Source organism: Bombina bombina, chromosome 6 (assembly GCF_027579735.1).
Source record: "Bombina bombina isolate aBomBom1 chromosome 6, aBomBom1.pri, whole genome shotgun sequence".
NCBI lineage: Eukaryota > Metazoa > Chordata > Amphibia > Anura > Bombinatoridae > Bombina > Bombina bombina.
The window spans coordinates 925,393,289-925,409,071 of record NC_069504.1 but is presented as its reverse complement, the minus strand read 5'-3'; the positions used below and the strand labels follow the sequence as shown (position 1 = coordinate 925,409,071).

At 40.6% G+C, this 15,783-nt stretch overlaps 1 protein-coding gene across 2 annotated transcripts in view; it reads left to right on the top strand.

Annotated features, from left to right (window-relative positions):
* Positions 1-15,783, top strand: part of SPDL1 (spindle apparatus coiled-coil protein 1) — a 293,738-nt gene that overhangs the window by 252,045 nt on the left and 25,910 nt on the right. For both annotated transcript variants that reach the window (XM_053718566.1, XM_053718565.1), the window contains exon 11: positions 10,957-11,311. In XM_053718566.1, coding sequence (XP_053574541.1) covers positions 10,957-11,311 — 355 coding nt within the window. The remainder of the gene's footprint in view (positions 1-10,956; positions 11,312-15,783) is intronic.

Genomic DNA, 15,783 nt, shown 5'->3' with positions numbered 1-15,783 from the left:
GGTAGAAGACCGGCACTCTAGGGAACTTATTCAGAATATAATTATATTCACCTTCTTTTAAAATGCCGGTCTCTCTTCCACTACCCAAAATAGACATCAGCTTTTTATTGAATTTCTCAGTGGGATTCAGTTCCAATTTCTCCAACATAGGTGTGTCCGGTCCACGGCGTCATCCTTACTTGTGGGATATTCTCTTCCCCAACAGGAAATGGCAAAGAGCCCAGCAAAGCTGGTCACATGATCCCTCCTAGGCTCCGCCTACCCCAGTCATTCTCTTTGCCGTTGTACAGGCAACATCTCCACGGAGATGGCTTAGAGTTTTTTAGTGTTTAACTGTAGTTTTTATTATTCAATCAAGAGTTTGTTATTTTGAAATAGTGCTGGTATGTACTATTTACTCAGAAACAGAAAAGAGATGAAGATTTCTGTTTGTATGAGGAAAATGATTTTAGCAACCGTCACTAAAATCCATGGCTGTTCCACACAGGACTGTTGAGAGCAATTAACTTCAGTTGGGGGAACAGTGAGCAGTCTCTTGCTGCTTGAGGTATGACACATTCTAACAAGACGATGTAATGCTGGAAGCTGTCATTTTCCCTATGGGATCCGGTAAGCCATGTTTATTACGATCTTAAATAAGGGCTTCACAAGGGCTTATTAAGACTGTAGACTTTTTCTGGGCTAAATCGATTCATTATTAACACATATTTAGCCTTGAGGAATCATTTATTCTGGGTATTTTGATATAATAATATCGGCAGGCACTGTTTTAGACACCTTATTCTTTAGGGGCTTTCCCAAATCATAGGCAGAGCCTCATTTTCGCGCCGGTGTTGCGCACTTGTTTTTGAGAGGCATGACATGCAGTCGCATGTGAGAGGAGCTCTGATACTTAGAAAAGACTTCTGAAGGCGTCATTTGGTATCGTATTCCCCTTTGGGCTTGGTTGGGTCTCAGCAAAGCAGATACCAGGGACTGTAAAGGGGTTAAAGTTAAAAACGGCTCCGGTTCCGTTATTTTAAGAGTTAAAGCTTCCAAATTTGGTGTGCAATACTTTTAAGGCTTTAAGACACTGTGGTGAAAATTTGGTGAATTTTGAACAATTCCTTCATGTTTTTTCGCAATTGCAGTAATAAAGTGTGTTCAGTTTAAAATTTAAAGCGACAGTAACGGTTTTATTTTAAAACGTTTTTTGTACTTTATCAAGTTTATGCCTGTTTAACATGTCTGAACTACCAGATAGACTGTGTTCTGAATGTGGGGAAGCCAGAATTCCTATTTATTTAAATAAATGTGATTTATGTGACAATGATGCCCAAGATGATTCCTCAAGTGAGGGGAGTAAGCATGGTACTGCATCATTCCCTCCTTCGTCTACACGAGTCTTGCCCACTCAGGAGGCCCCTAGTACATCTAGCGCGCCAATACTCCTTACTATGCAACAATTAACGGCTGTAATGGATAATTCTGTCAAAAACATTTTAGCCAAAATGAACACTTATCAGCGTAAGCGCGACTGCTCTGTTTTAGATACTGAAGAGCATGACGACGCTGATAATAATGGTTCTGAAGGGCCCCTAACCCAGTCTGAAGGGGCCAGGGAGGTTTTGTCTGAGGGAGAAATTACTGATTCAGGGAACATTTCTCAACAAGCTGAACCTGATGTGATTACGTTTAAATTTAAGTTGGAACATCTCCGCATTCTGCTTAAGGAGGTATTATCCACTCTGGATGATTGTGACAAGTTGGTCATCCCAGAAAAACTATGTAAAATGGACAAGTTCCTAGAGGTCCCGGGGCTCCCAGAAGCTTTTCCTATACCCAAGCGGGTAGCGGACATTGTTAATAAAGAATGGGAAAGGCCCGGTATTCCTTTCGTCCCTCCCCCCATATTTAAAAAATTGTTTCCTATGGTCGACCCCAGAAAGGACTTATGGCAAACAGTCCCCAAGGTCGAGGGAGCGGTTTCCACTTTAAACAAACGCACCACTATTCCCATAGAGGATAGTTGTGCTTTCAAAGATCCTATGGATAAAAAATTAGAAGGTTTACTTAAAAAGATGTTTGTTCAGCAGGGTTACCTTCTACAACCAATTTCATGCATTGTCCCTGTAGCTACAGCCGCATGTTTCTGGTTCGATGAGCTGATAAAGGCGGTCGATAGTGATTCTCCTCCTTATGAGGAGATTATGGACAGAATCAATGCTCTCAAATTGGCTAATTCTTTCACCCTAGACGCCACTTTGCAATTGGCTAGGTTAGCGGCTAAGAATTCTGGGTTTGCTATTGTGGCGCGCAGAGCGATTTGGTTGAAATCTTGGTCAGCTGATGCGTCTTCCAAGAACAAGCTACTTAACATTCCTTTCAAGGGGAAAACGCTGTTTGGCCCTGACTTGAAAGAGATTATCTCTGATATCACTGGGGGTAAGGGCCACGCCCTTCCTCAGGATCGGCCTTTCAAGGCAAAAAATAAACCTAATTTTCGTCCCTTTCGTAGAAATGGACCAGCCCAAAGTGCTACGTCCTCTAAGCAAGAGGGTAATACTTCTCAAGCCAAGCCAGCTTGGAGACCAATGCAAGGCTGGAACAAGGGAAAGCAGGCCAAGAAACCTGCCACTGCTACCAAGACAGCATGAAATGTTGGCCCCCGATCCGGGACCGGATCTGGTGGGGGGCAGACTCTCTCTCTTCGCTCAGGCTTGGGCAAGAGATGTTCTGGATCCTTGGGCGCTAGAAATAGTCTCCCAAGGTTATCTTCTGGAATTCAAGGGGCTTCCCCCAAGGGGGAGGTTCCACAGGTCTCAGTTGTCTTCAGACCACATAAAAAGACAGGCATTCTTACATTGTGTAGAAGACCTGTTAAAAATGGGAGTGATTCATCCTGTTCCATTAAGAGAACAAGGGATGGGGTTCTACTCCAATCTGTTCATAGTTCCCAAAAAAGAGGGAACGTTCAGACCAATCTTAGATCTCAAGATCTTAAACAAGTTTCTCAAGGTTCCATCGTTCAAGATGGAAACCATTCGAACTATTCTTCCTTCCATCCAGGAAGGTCAATTCATGACCACAGTGGATTTAAAGGATGCGTATCTACATATTCCTATCCACAAGGAACATCATCGGTTCCTAAGGTTCGCATTCCTGGACAAGCATTACCAGTTCGTGGCGCTTCCTTTCGGATTAGCCACTGCTCCAAGGATTTTCACAAAGGTACTAGGGTCCCTTCTAGCTGTGCTAAGACCAAGGGGCATTGCTGTAGTACCTTACTTGGACGACATTCTGATTCAAGCGTCGTCCCTTCCTCAAGCAAAGGCTCACACGGACATTGTCCTGGCCTTTCTCAGATCTCACGGATGGAAAGTGAACGTGGAAAAGAGTTCTCTATCTCCGTCAACAAGGGTTCCCTTCTTGGGAACAATAATAGACTCCTTAGAAATGAGGATTTTTCTGACAGAGGCCAGAAAAACAAAACTTCTAGACTCTTGTCGGATACTTCATTCAGTTCCTCTTCCTTCCATAGCGCAGTGCATGGAAGTGATCGGTTTGATGGTAGCGGCAATGGACATAGTTCCTTTTGCGCGCATTCATCTAAGACCATTACAACTGTGCATGCTCAGTCAGTGGAATGGGGACTATACAGACTTGTCTCCGAAGATACAAGTAAATCAGAGGACCAGAGACTCACTCCGTTGGTGGCTGTCCCTGGACAACCTGTCACAAGGGATGACATTCCGCAGACCGGAGTGGGTCATCGTCACGACCGACGCCAGTCTGATGGGCTGGGGCGCGGTCTGGGGATCCCTGAAAGCTCAGGGTCTTTGGTCTCGGGAAGAATCTCTTCTACCGATAAATATTCTGGAACTGAGAGCGATATTCAATGCTCTCAAGGCTTGGCCTCAGCTTGCGAGGGCCAAGTTCATACGGTTTCAATCAGACAACATGACAACTGTTGCGTACATCAACCATCAGGGGGGAACAAGGAGTTCCCTAGCGATGGAAGAAGTGACCAAAATCATTCTATGGGCGGAGTCTCACTCCTGCCACCTGTCTGCTATCCACATCCCGGGAGTGGAAAATTGGGAAGCGGATTTTCTGAGTCGTCAGACATTGCATCCGGGGGAGTGGGAACTCCATCCGGAAATCTTTGCCCAAGTCACTCAGCTGTGGGGCATTCCAGACATGGATCTGATGGCCTCTCGTCAGAACTTCAAAGTTCCTTGCTACGGGTCCAGATCCAGGGATCCCAAGGCGGCTCTAGTGGATGCACTAGTAGCACCTTGGACCTTCAAACTAGCTTATGTGTTCCCGCCGTTTCCTCTCATCCCCAGGCTGGTAGCCAGGATCAATCAGGAGAGGGCGTCGGTGATCTTGATAGCTCCTGCGTGGCCACGCAGGACTTGGTATGCAGATCTGGTGAATATGTCATCGGCTCCACCTTGGAAGCTACCTTTGAGACGAGACCTTCTTGTTCAGGGTCCGTTCGAACATCCGAATCTGGTTTCACTCCAGCTGACTGCTTGGAGATAGAACGCTTGATCTTATCCAAGCGAGGGTTCTCAGATTCTGTTATCGATACTCTTGTTCAGGCCAGAAAGCCTGTAACTAGAAAGATTTACCACAAAATTTGGAAAAAATATATCTGTTGGTGTGAATCTAAAGGATTCCCTTGGGACAAGGTTAAGATTCCTAAGATTCTATCCTTCCTTCAAGAAGGATTGGAAAAAGGATTATCTGCTAGTTCCCTGAAGGGACAGATTTCTGCCTTGTCTGTGTTACTTCACAAAAAGCTGGCAGCTGTGCCAGATGTTCAAGCCTTTGTTCAGGCTCTGGTTAGAATTAAGCCTGTTTACAAACCTTTGACTCCTCCTTGGAGTCTCAACTTAGTTCTTTCAGTTCTTCAGGGGGTTCCGTTTGAACCCTTACATTCCGTTGATATTAAGTTATTATCTTGGAAAGTTTTGTTTTTCGTTGCAATTTCTTCTGCTAGAAGAGTTTCAGAATTATCTGCTCTGCAGTGTTCTCCTCCTTATCTGGTGTTCCATGCAGATAAGGTGGTTTTACGTACTAAACCTGGTTTTCTTCCAAAAAGTTGTTTCTAACAAAAACATTAACCAGGAGATTATCGTACCTTCTCTGTGTCCGAAACCAGTTTCAAAGAAGGAACGTTTGTTGCACAATTTGGATGTTGTTCGCGCTCTAAAATTCTATTTAGATGCTACAAAGGATTTTAGACAAACATCTTCCTTGTTTGTTGTTTATTCCGGTAAAAGGAGAGGTCAAAAAGCAACTTCTACCTCTCTCTCTTTTTGGATTAAAAGCATCATCAGATTGGCTTACGAGACTGCCGGACGGCAGCCTCCCGAAAGAATCACGGCTCATTCCACTAGGGCTGTGGCTTCCACATGGGCCTTCAAGAACGAGGCTTCTGTTGATCAGATATGTAGGGCAGCGACTTGGTCTTCACTGCACACTTTTACCAAATTTTACAAGTTTGATACTTTTGCTTCTTCTGAGGCTATTTTTGGGAGAAAGGTTTTGCAAGCCGTGGTGCCTTCCATTTAGGTGACCTGATTTGCTCCCTCCCTTCATCCGTGTCCTAAAGCTTTGGTATTGGTTCCCACAAGTAAGGATGACGCCGTGGACCGGACACACCTATGTTGGAGAAAACAGAATTTATGTTTACCTGATAAATTACTTTCTCCAACGGTGTGTCCGGTCCACGGCCCGCCCTGGTTTTTTTAATCAGGTCTGATAATTTATTTTCTTTAACTACAGTCACCACGGTACCATATGGTTTCTCCTATGCAAATATTCCTCCTTAACGTCGGTCGAATGACTGGGGTAGGCGGAGCCTAGGAGGGATCATGTGACCAGCTTTGCTGGGCTCTTTGCCATTTCCTGTTGGGGAAGAGAATATCCCACAAGTAAGGATGACGCCGTGGACCGGACACACCGTTGGAGAAAGTAATTTATCAGGTAAACATAAATTCTGTTTTTCTGTATGTTTTCCTATCACCCAGAAGCCTTTCAGCTTCTTTACAATATTTCAATTTGTCCATCACCACCAAGCCACCCCCCTTATCCGCCGGCTTGATGGTGATGGAGTTATCCTCCTTTAAATTCTTGAGGACCTCCCTATCTTTTCTACTCAAATTTGAGTTTACTTTCAAGCTATGATTGTCCTTTCTTAAGTCTGCTAATACTAGCTTTTCAAAAGTCTCTATATTACTCCCTTTCTCATTGGAGGGGTAAAACTTTGATTTTGGCTTCAAATTGGTATGTACAAACCCGTCAGTCACTACTCTTGTGTAATTCTCTAGAGGTTGTTTCAAATAGTATCTTTTAAGTGTTAAAGTGTTGTTAGAGCTTTGAAATATTATGTTGAAGCTACTAAGTCTTTCCGAAAGACTTCTAGTTTATTTGTTATCTTTTCCGGTTCTAGAAAAGGCCAGAAAGCTTCTGCCATTTCTTTGGCATCTTGGTTGAAATCTTTAATTCATCTTGCCTATGTTGAGTCGGGTAAAACTCCGCCTCAGAGGATCACAGCTCATTCTACTAGGTCAGTTTCTACTTCCTGGGCGTTTAGGAATGAAGCTTCGATTGATCAGATTTGCAAAGCAGCAACTTGGTCCTCTTTGCATACTTTTACTAAATTCTACCATTTTGATGTATTTTCTTCTTCTGAAGCAGTTTTTGGTAGAAAAGTACTTCAGGCAGCGGTTTCAGTTTGAATCTTCTGCTTATGTTTTTCATTAAACTTTATTTTGGGTGTGGATTATTTTCAGCAGGAATTGGCTGTCTTTATTTTATCCCTCCCTCTCTAGTGACTCTTGTGTGGAAAGATCCACATCTTGGGTAGTCATTATCCCATACGTCACTAGCTCATGGACTCTTGCTAATTACATGAAAGAAAACATAATTTATGTAAGAACTTACCTGATAAATTCATTTCTTTCATATTAGCAAGAGTCCATGAGGCCCGCCCTTTTTTTGTGGTGGTTATGATTTTTGTATAAAGCACAATTATTCCAATTCCTTATTTTATATGCTTTCGCACTTTTTTATCACCCCACTTCTTGGCTATTCGTTAAACTGAATTGTGGGTGTGGTGAGGGGTGTATTTATAGGCATTTTGAGGTTTGGGAAACTTTGCCCCTCCTGGTAGGAATGTATATCCCATACGTCACTAGCTCATGGACTCTTGCTAATATGAAAGAAATGAATTTATCAGGTAAGTTCTTACATAAATTATGTTTTATCTCCGGCTGGAGGTAATTTTTTCCCAGCAGATTTTTCTTCACAGCTTCAGTCTGCTGTATCAGCTGCATTAAACGCATTGCCTATCTCTGGGAAACGTAAGAGAAAGGTTAAGCATAGTTCATCTGTCTTGGGGTTTAACTCCTCTATTCAGTCTGAGTTGGCTAGATTGTCTCACCTTTCTGAGGATGATCTAACCCTCGGTTGCATCTGAAGGTGAGCTTTCGGAGTCAGAGGTATCTGAAATTAAATCTACTCCTGAGGAACCAAGTTTTAGGTTTAAGGTTGAATACCTTTGCTTTCTTCTTAAGGAAATATTGTCTACCCTTGAGGTTCTAGACGCTAAGCTTCCTGAGGAACCTATTATCCCTCAATTAGATAGGGTCTATGAGGAGAAGAAGGTTACTGAAACCTTCCCTGTTCCAGTATGAATGGCGAAAATTATTTCTAGAAAATGGGAAATTATTGGAATTTCTTTTTCCCTTTATTCTACCCTTTTTAAGAAGCTGTTTCCGGTCCCTGAATCACATTTAGCGTTATGGAACTCTGAAGTAGACTGGCCATTTCTACTCTCGCCAAGCGTACTACTATCCCTATATAGAATAGCTCCTCTTTTAGAGATCCCATAGACAGGAAGTTGGAATGCTATCTCAGAAAGATTTTCAACATAGGGGTCTCTTATTTCAGTCAGCGGCCGCTGTGGCAGCAGTCGCAGGTGCTGCTTCCTACTGGTGTGATTAGTTATCAGAACTAATTAAAGTGGAATCTCCCATGGAGGATATACAGGACAGGATTAAGGCTCTAAAGATAGCCAACTCCTTTATTTGTGATGCTAATATGCAAATTGTATGTCTGAATGCTAAGGCTTCAGGCTTTGTCGCTTAGAGCTCTTTGGTTAAAGTATTGGTCCGCAGATATGGTTTCTAAGACCAGACCTCTTTCCTTACCATTCAAGGGAGACCTGGACTCCATCATCTTCACTGTTACAGGAGGGAAAGGGGCTTTCCTTCCCCAGGATAAGAAAGCATGAACTAAGGGTTGCCAATCCTCTAATTTTCGTTCTTTTCACTCTGAAAAACCTCAGCGGACTCAATCCTCCTCCAAACCCGAACAGTCCAAGAGTACTTGGAAGCCCAACCAGTCCAGGAACAAATCCAAACAGGCCAAGAAGACTACAGGTAACAAATCTGCATGAAGGGCCAGCCCCCTATCCGGGACTGGATCCGGTAGGGGGCAGACTGTCTTTTTTCTTAGAAGCTTGGGTCCAAGATGTTCAGGATCCCTGGGTATTAGACATTTCCCAGGGTTACAAGATAGAGTTCAAATTTCATCCCCCAAGGGGCAGATTTCTTCTCTCAAAATTATCTACAAGATCAGAGAAAAGAGTAGCCTTTTTAGACTGCGTTCGAGATCTCCTCTCCTTGGGAGTAATCGTCCAGGTGCCCTCATCAGAAAGGGGTTAGGGGTTTTACTCAAACCTCTTTGTAGTTCCCAAAAAGGATCAAACTTATTGCCCTATTCTAGACTTAAAATGTCTCAACACTCGAATTCTTCAATGGGAGGAACCTCACAACTGTCTTCTTTCTGCGATTCACATCCCGGGGTGGACAACTGGGAAGCGGACTTCCTCAGCAGACAATCCTTTCACCCGGGGGAGTAAGCGCTTAACCCCAAGGTGTTCTCAGAGATAACTCTCATATGGGGGGTTCCAGAGATACTCAACTCCAAGCTACCCAGAATACGGGTCGAGATCGAGGGATCCTCAAGCGGATTAGGTAGACGCATTGGGTTCCATGGAGGTTCAATCTCATTTATCTTTTTCCTCCATTGGCCCTTCTTCCTCGAGTAGTGGCTCGTATCAAGCAGGAGCAGGCTCTGGTTATACTATTAGCTCCTTCGTGGCCACGAAGGACTTGGTTTGTGGATCTAATAAGAATGTCCTCCTTCCCTTCCGTGGAGGTTACCTTGTTGTGCGGACCTTCTGACTCAGGGTCCTTTCCTACATCAACATCTTAATTCTCTGAGACTGACTGCGTGGAAATTGAAAGTTTAGTCTTATTCAAGAGAGGTTTTTCGATAGTGTGATAGACATTTTAATTCAGGCTCGCAAGCCGGTCATTCGCAATATTTACCACAAAGTATGTCATACCTACCGTCATTGGTGTGAGGAACGCAGTCTTTCATGGCACAAGGTGAAGGTTACCCGGATTCTATCCTTTCTCCAAGATGGTTTGGAAAAGGGTCTATCTGCCAGTTCTCTGAAGGGTCAGATCTCGGTCCTGTTGGTCTTACTGCATAAGAGATTAGCGGATCTTCCTGACATGCAGTACTTTTTTCAGGCTCTGGCTAGAATCAAGCATGTATTTAAACCTGTTGCTCCTACTTGGAGTCTCAACCTTGTTCTTCGTGTTTTGCAGCAGGCTCCGTTTGAGCCTATGCATTCTGTTGATCCTATGCTTCTATCCTGGAAGGTTTTGTTTTTGTTGGCTAACGCCTCAGCTCGCAGAGTCTCTGAGATTTCTGCTTTACAGTGTGATCCGCCTTACCTTTATTTTCCATGCTTATAAGGCGGTTTTACGTACTAAGTTAAGTTTCCTACCTAAGGTAGTCTTGAATCGCAATATAAATCTAGAGATTGTTGTTCCTTTCCTTTGTCCTAAACCTTCTTCCTCAAAGGAACGTTTGCTCCACAATATAGATGTTGTACGTGCCTTAAAATTCTATCTTCAGGCTTCTTAGGATTTCAGGCAATCCTCTTCCTCGTTTGTGTTATACTCTGCTAAGCGAAGGGTCAGAAGGCCACTGCAACTTCATTATCTTTCTGGCTGAGAAGTATCATTCGTTTGGCTTATGAGAAGGCAGGACAACGGCCTCCTGCGAGGATAACAAATCATTCCACAAGAGCAGTTTCTTCTTTTTGGGCTTTTAAGAGCAAAGCTTCTATGTATCAGATTTGTAAGGCGTCTACCTGGTCTTCCTTACATACTTTTTCAAAGTTCTATAAATTTGATGTTTTTGCTTCTGCGGGGGCAACTTTTGGGAGAAAAGTGTTACAGGCTGTGGGGCCCTCAGATTAGGGTCCGCCTTTTATTTTTTGCCTCCCGTTTTATTATTCAGTGTCCTCTGGAGCTTGGGTATTGGTTCCCAACAGTAATGAATGAAGTTGTAGACTCTTCCTGCCTTTGGAAAGAAAACAAAATGTATGCTTGCCAGATAAATACCTTTTTTTCACGTAATATTTCTTAGGCGTTTCCCTGTTATTTTTTCTTCTGGCACCTCTATACCCTAATGTTTTTCCTGCTTTTCCTTGTTCACTCGGCCGAATGACTGGGGGGATAGGGGAAGTGGGAGGGATATTTATAGCCTTTGGCTGGGGTGTCTTTGCCGCCTCCTGGTGGCCAGGTGTTGATATTTCCAACGGTAATGAATGAAGTCGTGGACTCTCCCTGCCAGGAAAGAAAGGAGATTATCTGGTAAGCATAAATTTTGTTTTACTTGGTGAAACATGCAGAGTGGAGGAAAGTTTTATCTGTTGAGACAATTTTTGGCTTATCTTTTTGGTGGAAATATGAAATGACTATCGGTTGTTGATATAATATTGAAATGCTTGCAATTTTTTTGTGTGTTTTTTTTACATTTTTATATATATATATATAACAAAAATAATAATACTGAGACTATATTTTTTTTTTTTTTTAGAAATTGCAAAAGTTCGAATCCAAAAAAGGCGAAAAGAACAGCTTCCTCTTGACTGTACAGATGAAAATACCAATGACGGCAGCATCCCAAATGTCAAACCAACTGAAGCACTTTCTCTCACAATAAAAGAAGGAATGTCTACTGCAAAATTGGAAGAAGAAGCTGGTGCTTCATCCGTGGACAAAAGTGCATCTTTTGCGCCGCAAGAAGTGTCTTCTGTCTCATCTAAATTAGTGAGAGATTCATGTGATCATCCTGTAAAAGAACGAAAAAAAGTGAGAATTGCAGAAGACCTTAATGACGTACAAAATAAAAGAAACACAAATGACTATTCCGTTACATCTACTCCCCCCAGGTCAGTGTCCTCTCCTACTCTTGCACAAGGCATGCAAGACAGACCTAAATCTTTCTTCTATCGCTTTGTGAGTTACGCTCTCCGCGTCACTTTGTTTTTCTTAAGCTTTGCATACGGGTTGTTTCCTACATTCCGTCTTCCTCGACTGAAATTTAGTCCTTTCAGAAAAACCTGATATTTAAAAATACTTTAGCTTCTGCTTTATCTATTTACTTATGTTTATTATGACCTTGAATTTACCATTGTGCAACGGTAAACAAAAATGTATATCATTCAGGGCAATATTTCTGACATTTCATATACAGTAGCCAGTTAATGTGAAGTAATATGACACTTCTTCTCTATGACTGTTGTTATTTGAACAGTTTGAGAACATTTACGATGCAGACGTATATATTGTATATATGGACACAACATGCCCAATTTCTTTAACATTCCATAAGCACTTTTAGTTGAAACGTTTGTATATTAGTCTGATTTGATGTTCTATATCTTCATGACTGTTCTGTTTTTTATTATATAGTCCATGCAATTAAAGTGAGAAAATGTTGAATCAGGTATTTTCATATATATACAAGCATGCCATAGCAGAGGGTACAAGTTTCCAAATGTTGGCTATTTTTGGTTGCACATCCTTCTTTAAAATTCACAAAATCTCATACATTTCCCTAGATGCTTTTAAGTCACTCTTACATTTCTGGGGTGTTTTGTTTTTGTTTTTTGTTTTTTAAATATTCCAGAAATTGAGTTGGCTGTGTCAGTGGTCATATCCTCACCTGACATAGCGGCATGCTGCAAAATAGAGACGGTACCACAACTTTTGAATTGGATAATATTTGGCATTGAGTCGTGGGGATCACTTGGGCACCCGTCTCAATAAAGTCAAAATTGATGCATTAGCTTCAGGATTCTTCCATGCACAGTTTGCACACTGAGCATTGTGAACAAGATGGGCAAGCCTTCATTTCTTATTTTTTTGAAGAGGACTTCACTGGTATATATTATACTTTTAGTTGAAACTTCACTATACCTTGCAAACCAGAGGTCTTCTGCAAACCAGAGGTCTTCTGTCCTATACACCCATAAGACCCTGTCTTGTGACAAGACCAACACTTATATGGACATTTGTAGTAACAAAAAAAAATAGAAAGCCAATAGATTAGCGTTCTTCACATTTCTCTTGGATCTTATAGATAATTGATAAGGCAAGATAAAGGCAGATCTGTCAACTGGGGATAATCTGAATGGCATTAAATCCAATGAGTGGTATCTGAGTCATAAGCCATCAAGTTGGATTTTTTTTTTCTTCTGATTTTGAAAGAAAATGTGCTATAAGGACAAAAGTATTTTTTTTGTTTGTTCTTTTTTGGGGGAAGAGGAGAGGTTCTTCTCTTTGTAGTATTTGAAAAGGATGCTGTGAACTGAACCGTGGGTTATTAATTATCTGAAGGCACACTGAAGAGAATTGTGGTTTTATAAGCTGTAAAAGAAGTGAAGGGTAAGGGATGGTCCAAGAAAAATCTAATGAGAAGACAGACTATAAAATCATAAGATGCTGTGAAATGAGAGGAAGATGCCTTCAGGGAGTATGGATTTTTATATCCCCTGTTTTTATAGATTTTTTTTTCCCCCAGGGCAATGCTATCCCAAAAATAGCACTAACCACATTTGATATATTTATTGGCCAATCCTTTTTCATTATGAACATGTTACATCTCTCCTGTCTGGGCAGTTCTTTGTCAGCATTCCTTTATTTTTTATCATATTTAAACAGTTTATGGATGCCCTCCCATACCATATGCAGTTTGCCTTGAAATGGGCAGTAGACACCATTGAGACTTTAACATTTAAATAAAAAATGCAGTATATCCTTTTATTATTTATTTTGCCCTTGTTTCTTGTAATTTGTCTGAAAATTGTAAACCTTATTTTAAGAAGTGGAAGAGCACATGGCAGCTGCTCTAAGCCTAACCCTGCCACATATCTGTGCCTGGTTCACAGTTTATCCTATTTGTACAGAAGCCAAACACTTGACTGTCTATTCAACAGTCTGAATTGCTTCTCCAAATATGGCAAGCAGTGGGTAAAGTTTTACCATTGAAAATCAATTGCAGATAAGAAATGTAATAATGTCTTCATTTATTTTTTTTCAGACTTGCCTAATATCTTATTTCATAAATGCAGAAAAAATCTTGTAATTCCAAGGTGTTTAATAACAGAATGCTCTATTTTGATCTTGTTGTTATTAAACAAATGTTCGTTACAAATGCCAGAGACACTTCTATGCCATTCCTGGCTCTGTCTTTCTCAGGTTTGTGTTTAATCCCTTGCAGGTATTAAATAGCTTGCAGCAAACATTTGTTTAATAATAAAATCTACTAACAAATTAGAGTAAACTAGAATCATTTTAAATCAGAATACTATGTCATCTCTACATTTCCCAGTATAGTGTTTATTATAGTTTTGTATCCAGATATGTTTTAAACATTTAGCTTTGTATACTTTATATGACTTGTACTTAATTTCCTTGTTTGTGTGTTTGCACTTTTAAAATCAGTTACCTTCAGTATTATGTTTATTTGCACTTCGATTTGGTGACATAGCACTACTTTTAGTTAGTTTTAAAACCCAAGTAAAACTTTAATAAGCTATTTACTGTATTATATGTGCAACTGTTTTGCATTCTAAATTATACAAACTACTGAAAATGCAGTGTTTTGTCCTTCTGAAATGAGAATATTTATAGCAGTGGATTTTTAGTCATATAGCAAATGCGTATTGTTTAGTTCCTTTTGTGTATGCTATGGATTGTATATAATGTGTCTGACTAATTTTACTTAAAAGATTAACATACGTATTGTAAGTTTTGGAATCAAGAAAATATTTTTCCTTTTAAAATGTGAACTATGTTTGTATTTTAGTAAATAAATACTGTTGACAATATAATGTTGCTCTTTACTAATTGAAATCATTTTTTTCAATGCATGGCATTAAATCATTTGCAGTATCACACAGTTTACTAATATAACATGAATGATACTAATTATTTACATTAGAAAATTGACTCGCTTTACATTTTTTTAAAATAATTGTTTAGAAGTATATTTTAATTTTGTTAAGTCTGTACTTGAACCCCCGACTTTTTCTTTCATGATTCAGAGTATGCAGATTTAAACAACTTTCTAATTTACTTCTATTATCACATTTTATTTGCTCTTTTTGTATCTTTTGTTGAAAAGCAGGGATATGAAACCCAAAGTTCTTTATTTCACGCTTCAGATAGAGCATGCAATTTTAAGCAACTTTCGAATTTACTCCTAATATCAATTTCTCCAACATAGGTGTGTCCGGTCCACGGCGTCATCCTTACTTGTGGGATATTCTCTTCCCCAACAGGAAATGGCAAAGAGCCCAGCAAAGCTGGTCACATGATCCCTCCTAGGCTCCGCCTACCCCAGTCATTCTCTTTGCCGTTGTACAGGCAACATCTCCACGGAGATGGCTTAGAGTTTTTTAGTGTTTAACTGTAGTTTTTCATTATTCAATCAAGAGTTTGTTATTTTCAAATAGTGCTGGTACGTACTATTTACTCAGAAACAGAAAAGAGATGAAGAATTCTGTTTGTATGAGGAAAATGATTTTAGCAACCGTAACTAAAATCCATGGCTGTTCCACACAGGACTGTTGAGAGCAATTAACTTCAGTTGGGGGAACAGTTTGCAGTCCCTTGCTGCTTGAGGTATGACACATTCTAACAAGACGATGTAATGCTGGAAGCTGTCATTTTCCCTATGGGATCCGGTAAGCCATGTTTATTACGATTGTAAATAAGGGCTTCACAAGGGCTTATTTAGACTGTAGACTTTTTTTGGGCTAAATCGATTGATATTAACACTTATTTAGCCTTGAGGAATCATTTATTCTGGGTATTTTGATATAATAATATCGGCAGGCACTGTTTTAGACACCTTATTCTTTAGGGGCTTTCCCAAAGCATAGGCAGAGTCTCATTTTCGCGCCGGTGTTGCGCACTTGTTTTTGAGAGGCATGGCATGCAGTCGCATGTGAGAGGAGCTCTGATACTTATAAAAGACTTCTGAAGGCGTCATTTGGTATCGTATTCCCCTTTGGGCTTGGTTGGGTCTCAGCAAAGCAGATACCAGGGACTGTAAAGGGGTTAAAGCTTAAAACGGCTCCGGTTCCGTTATTTTAAGGGTTAAAGCTTCCAAAATTGGTGTGCAATATTTTCAAGGCTTTAAGACACTGTGGTGAAAATTTGGTGAATTTTGAACAATTCCTTCATGTTTTTTCGCAATTGCAGTAATAAAGTGTGTTCAGTTTAAAATTTAAAGTGACAGTAACGGTTTTATTTTAAAACGTTTTTTGTACTTTCTTATCAAGTTTATGCCTGTTTAACATGTCTGAACTACCAGATAGACTGTGTTCTGAATGTGGGGAAGCCAGAATTCCTA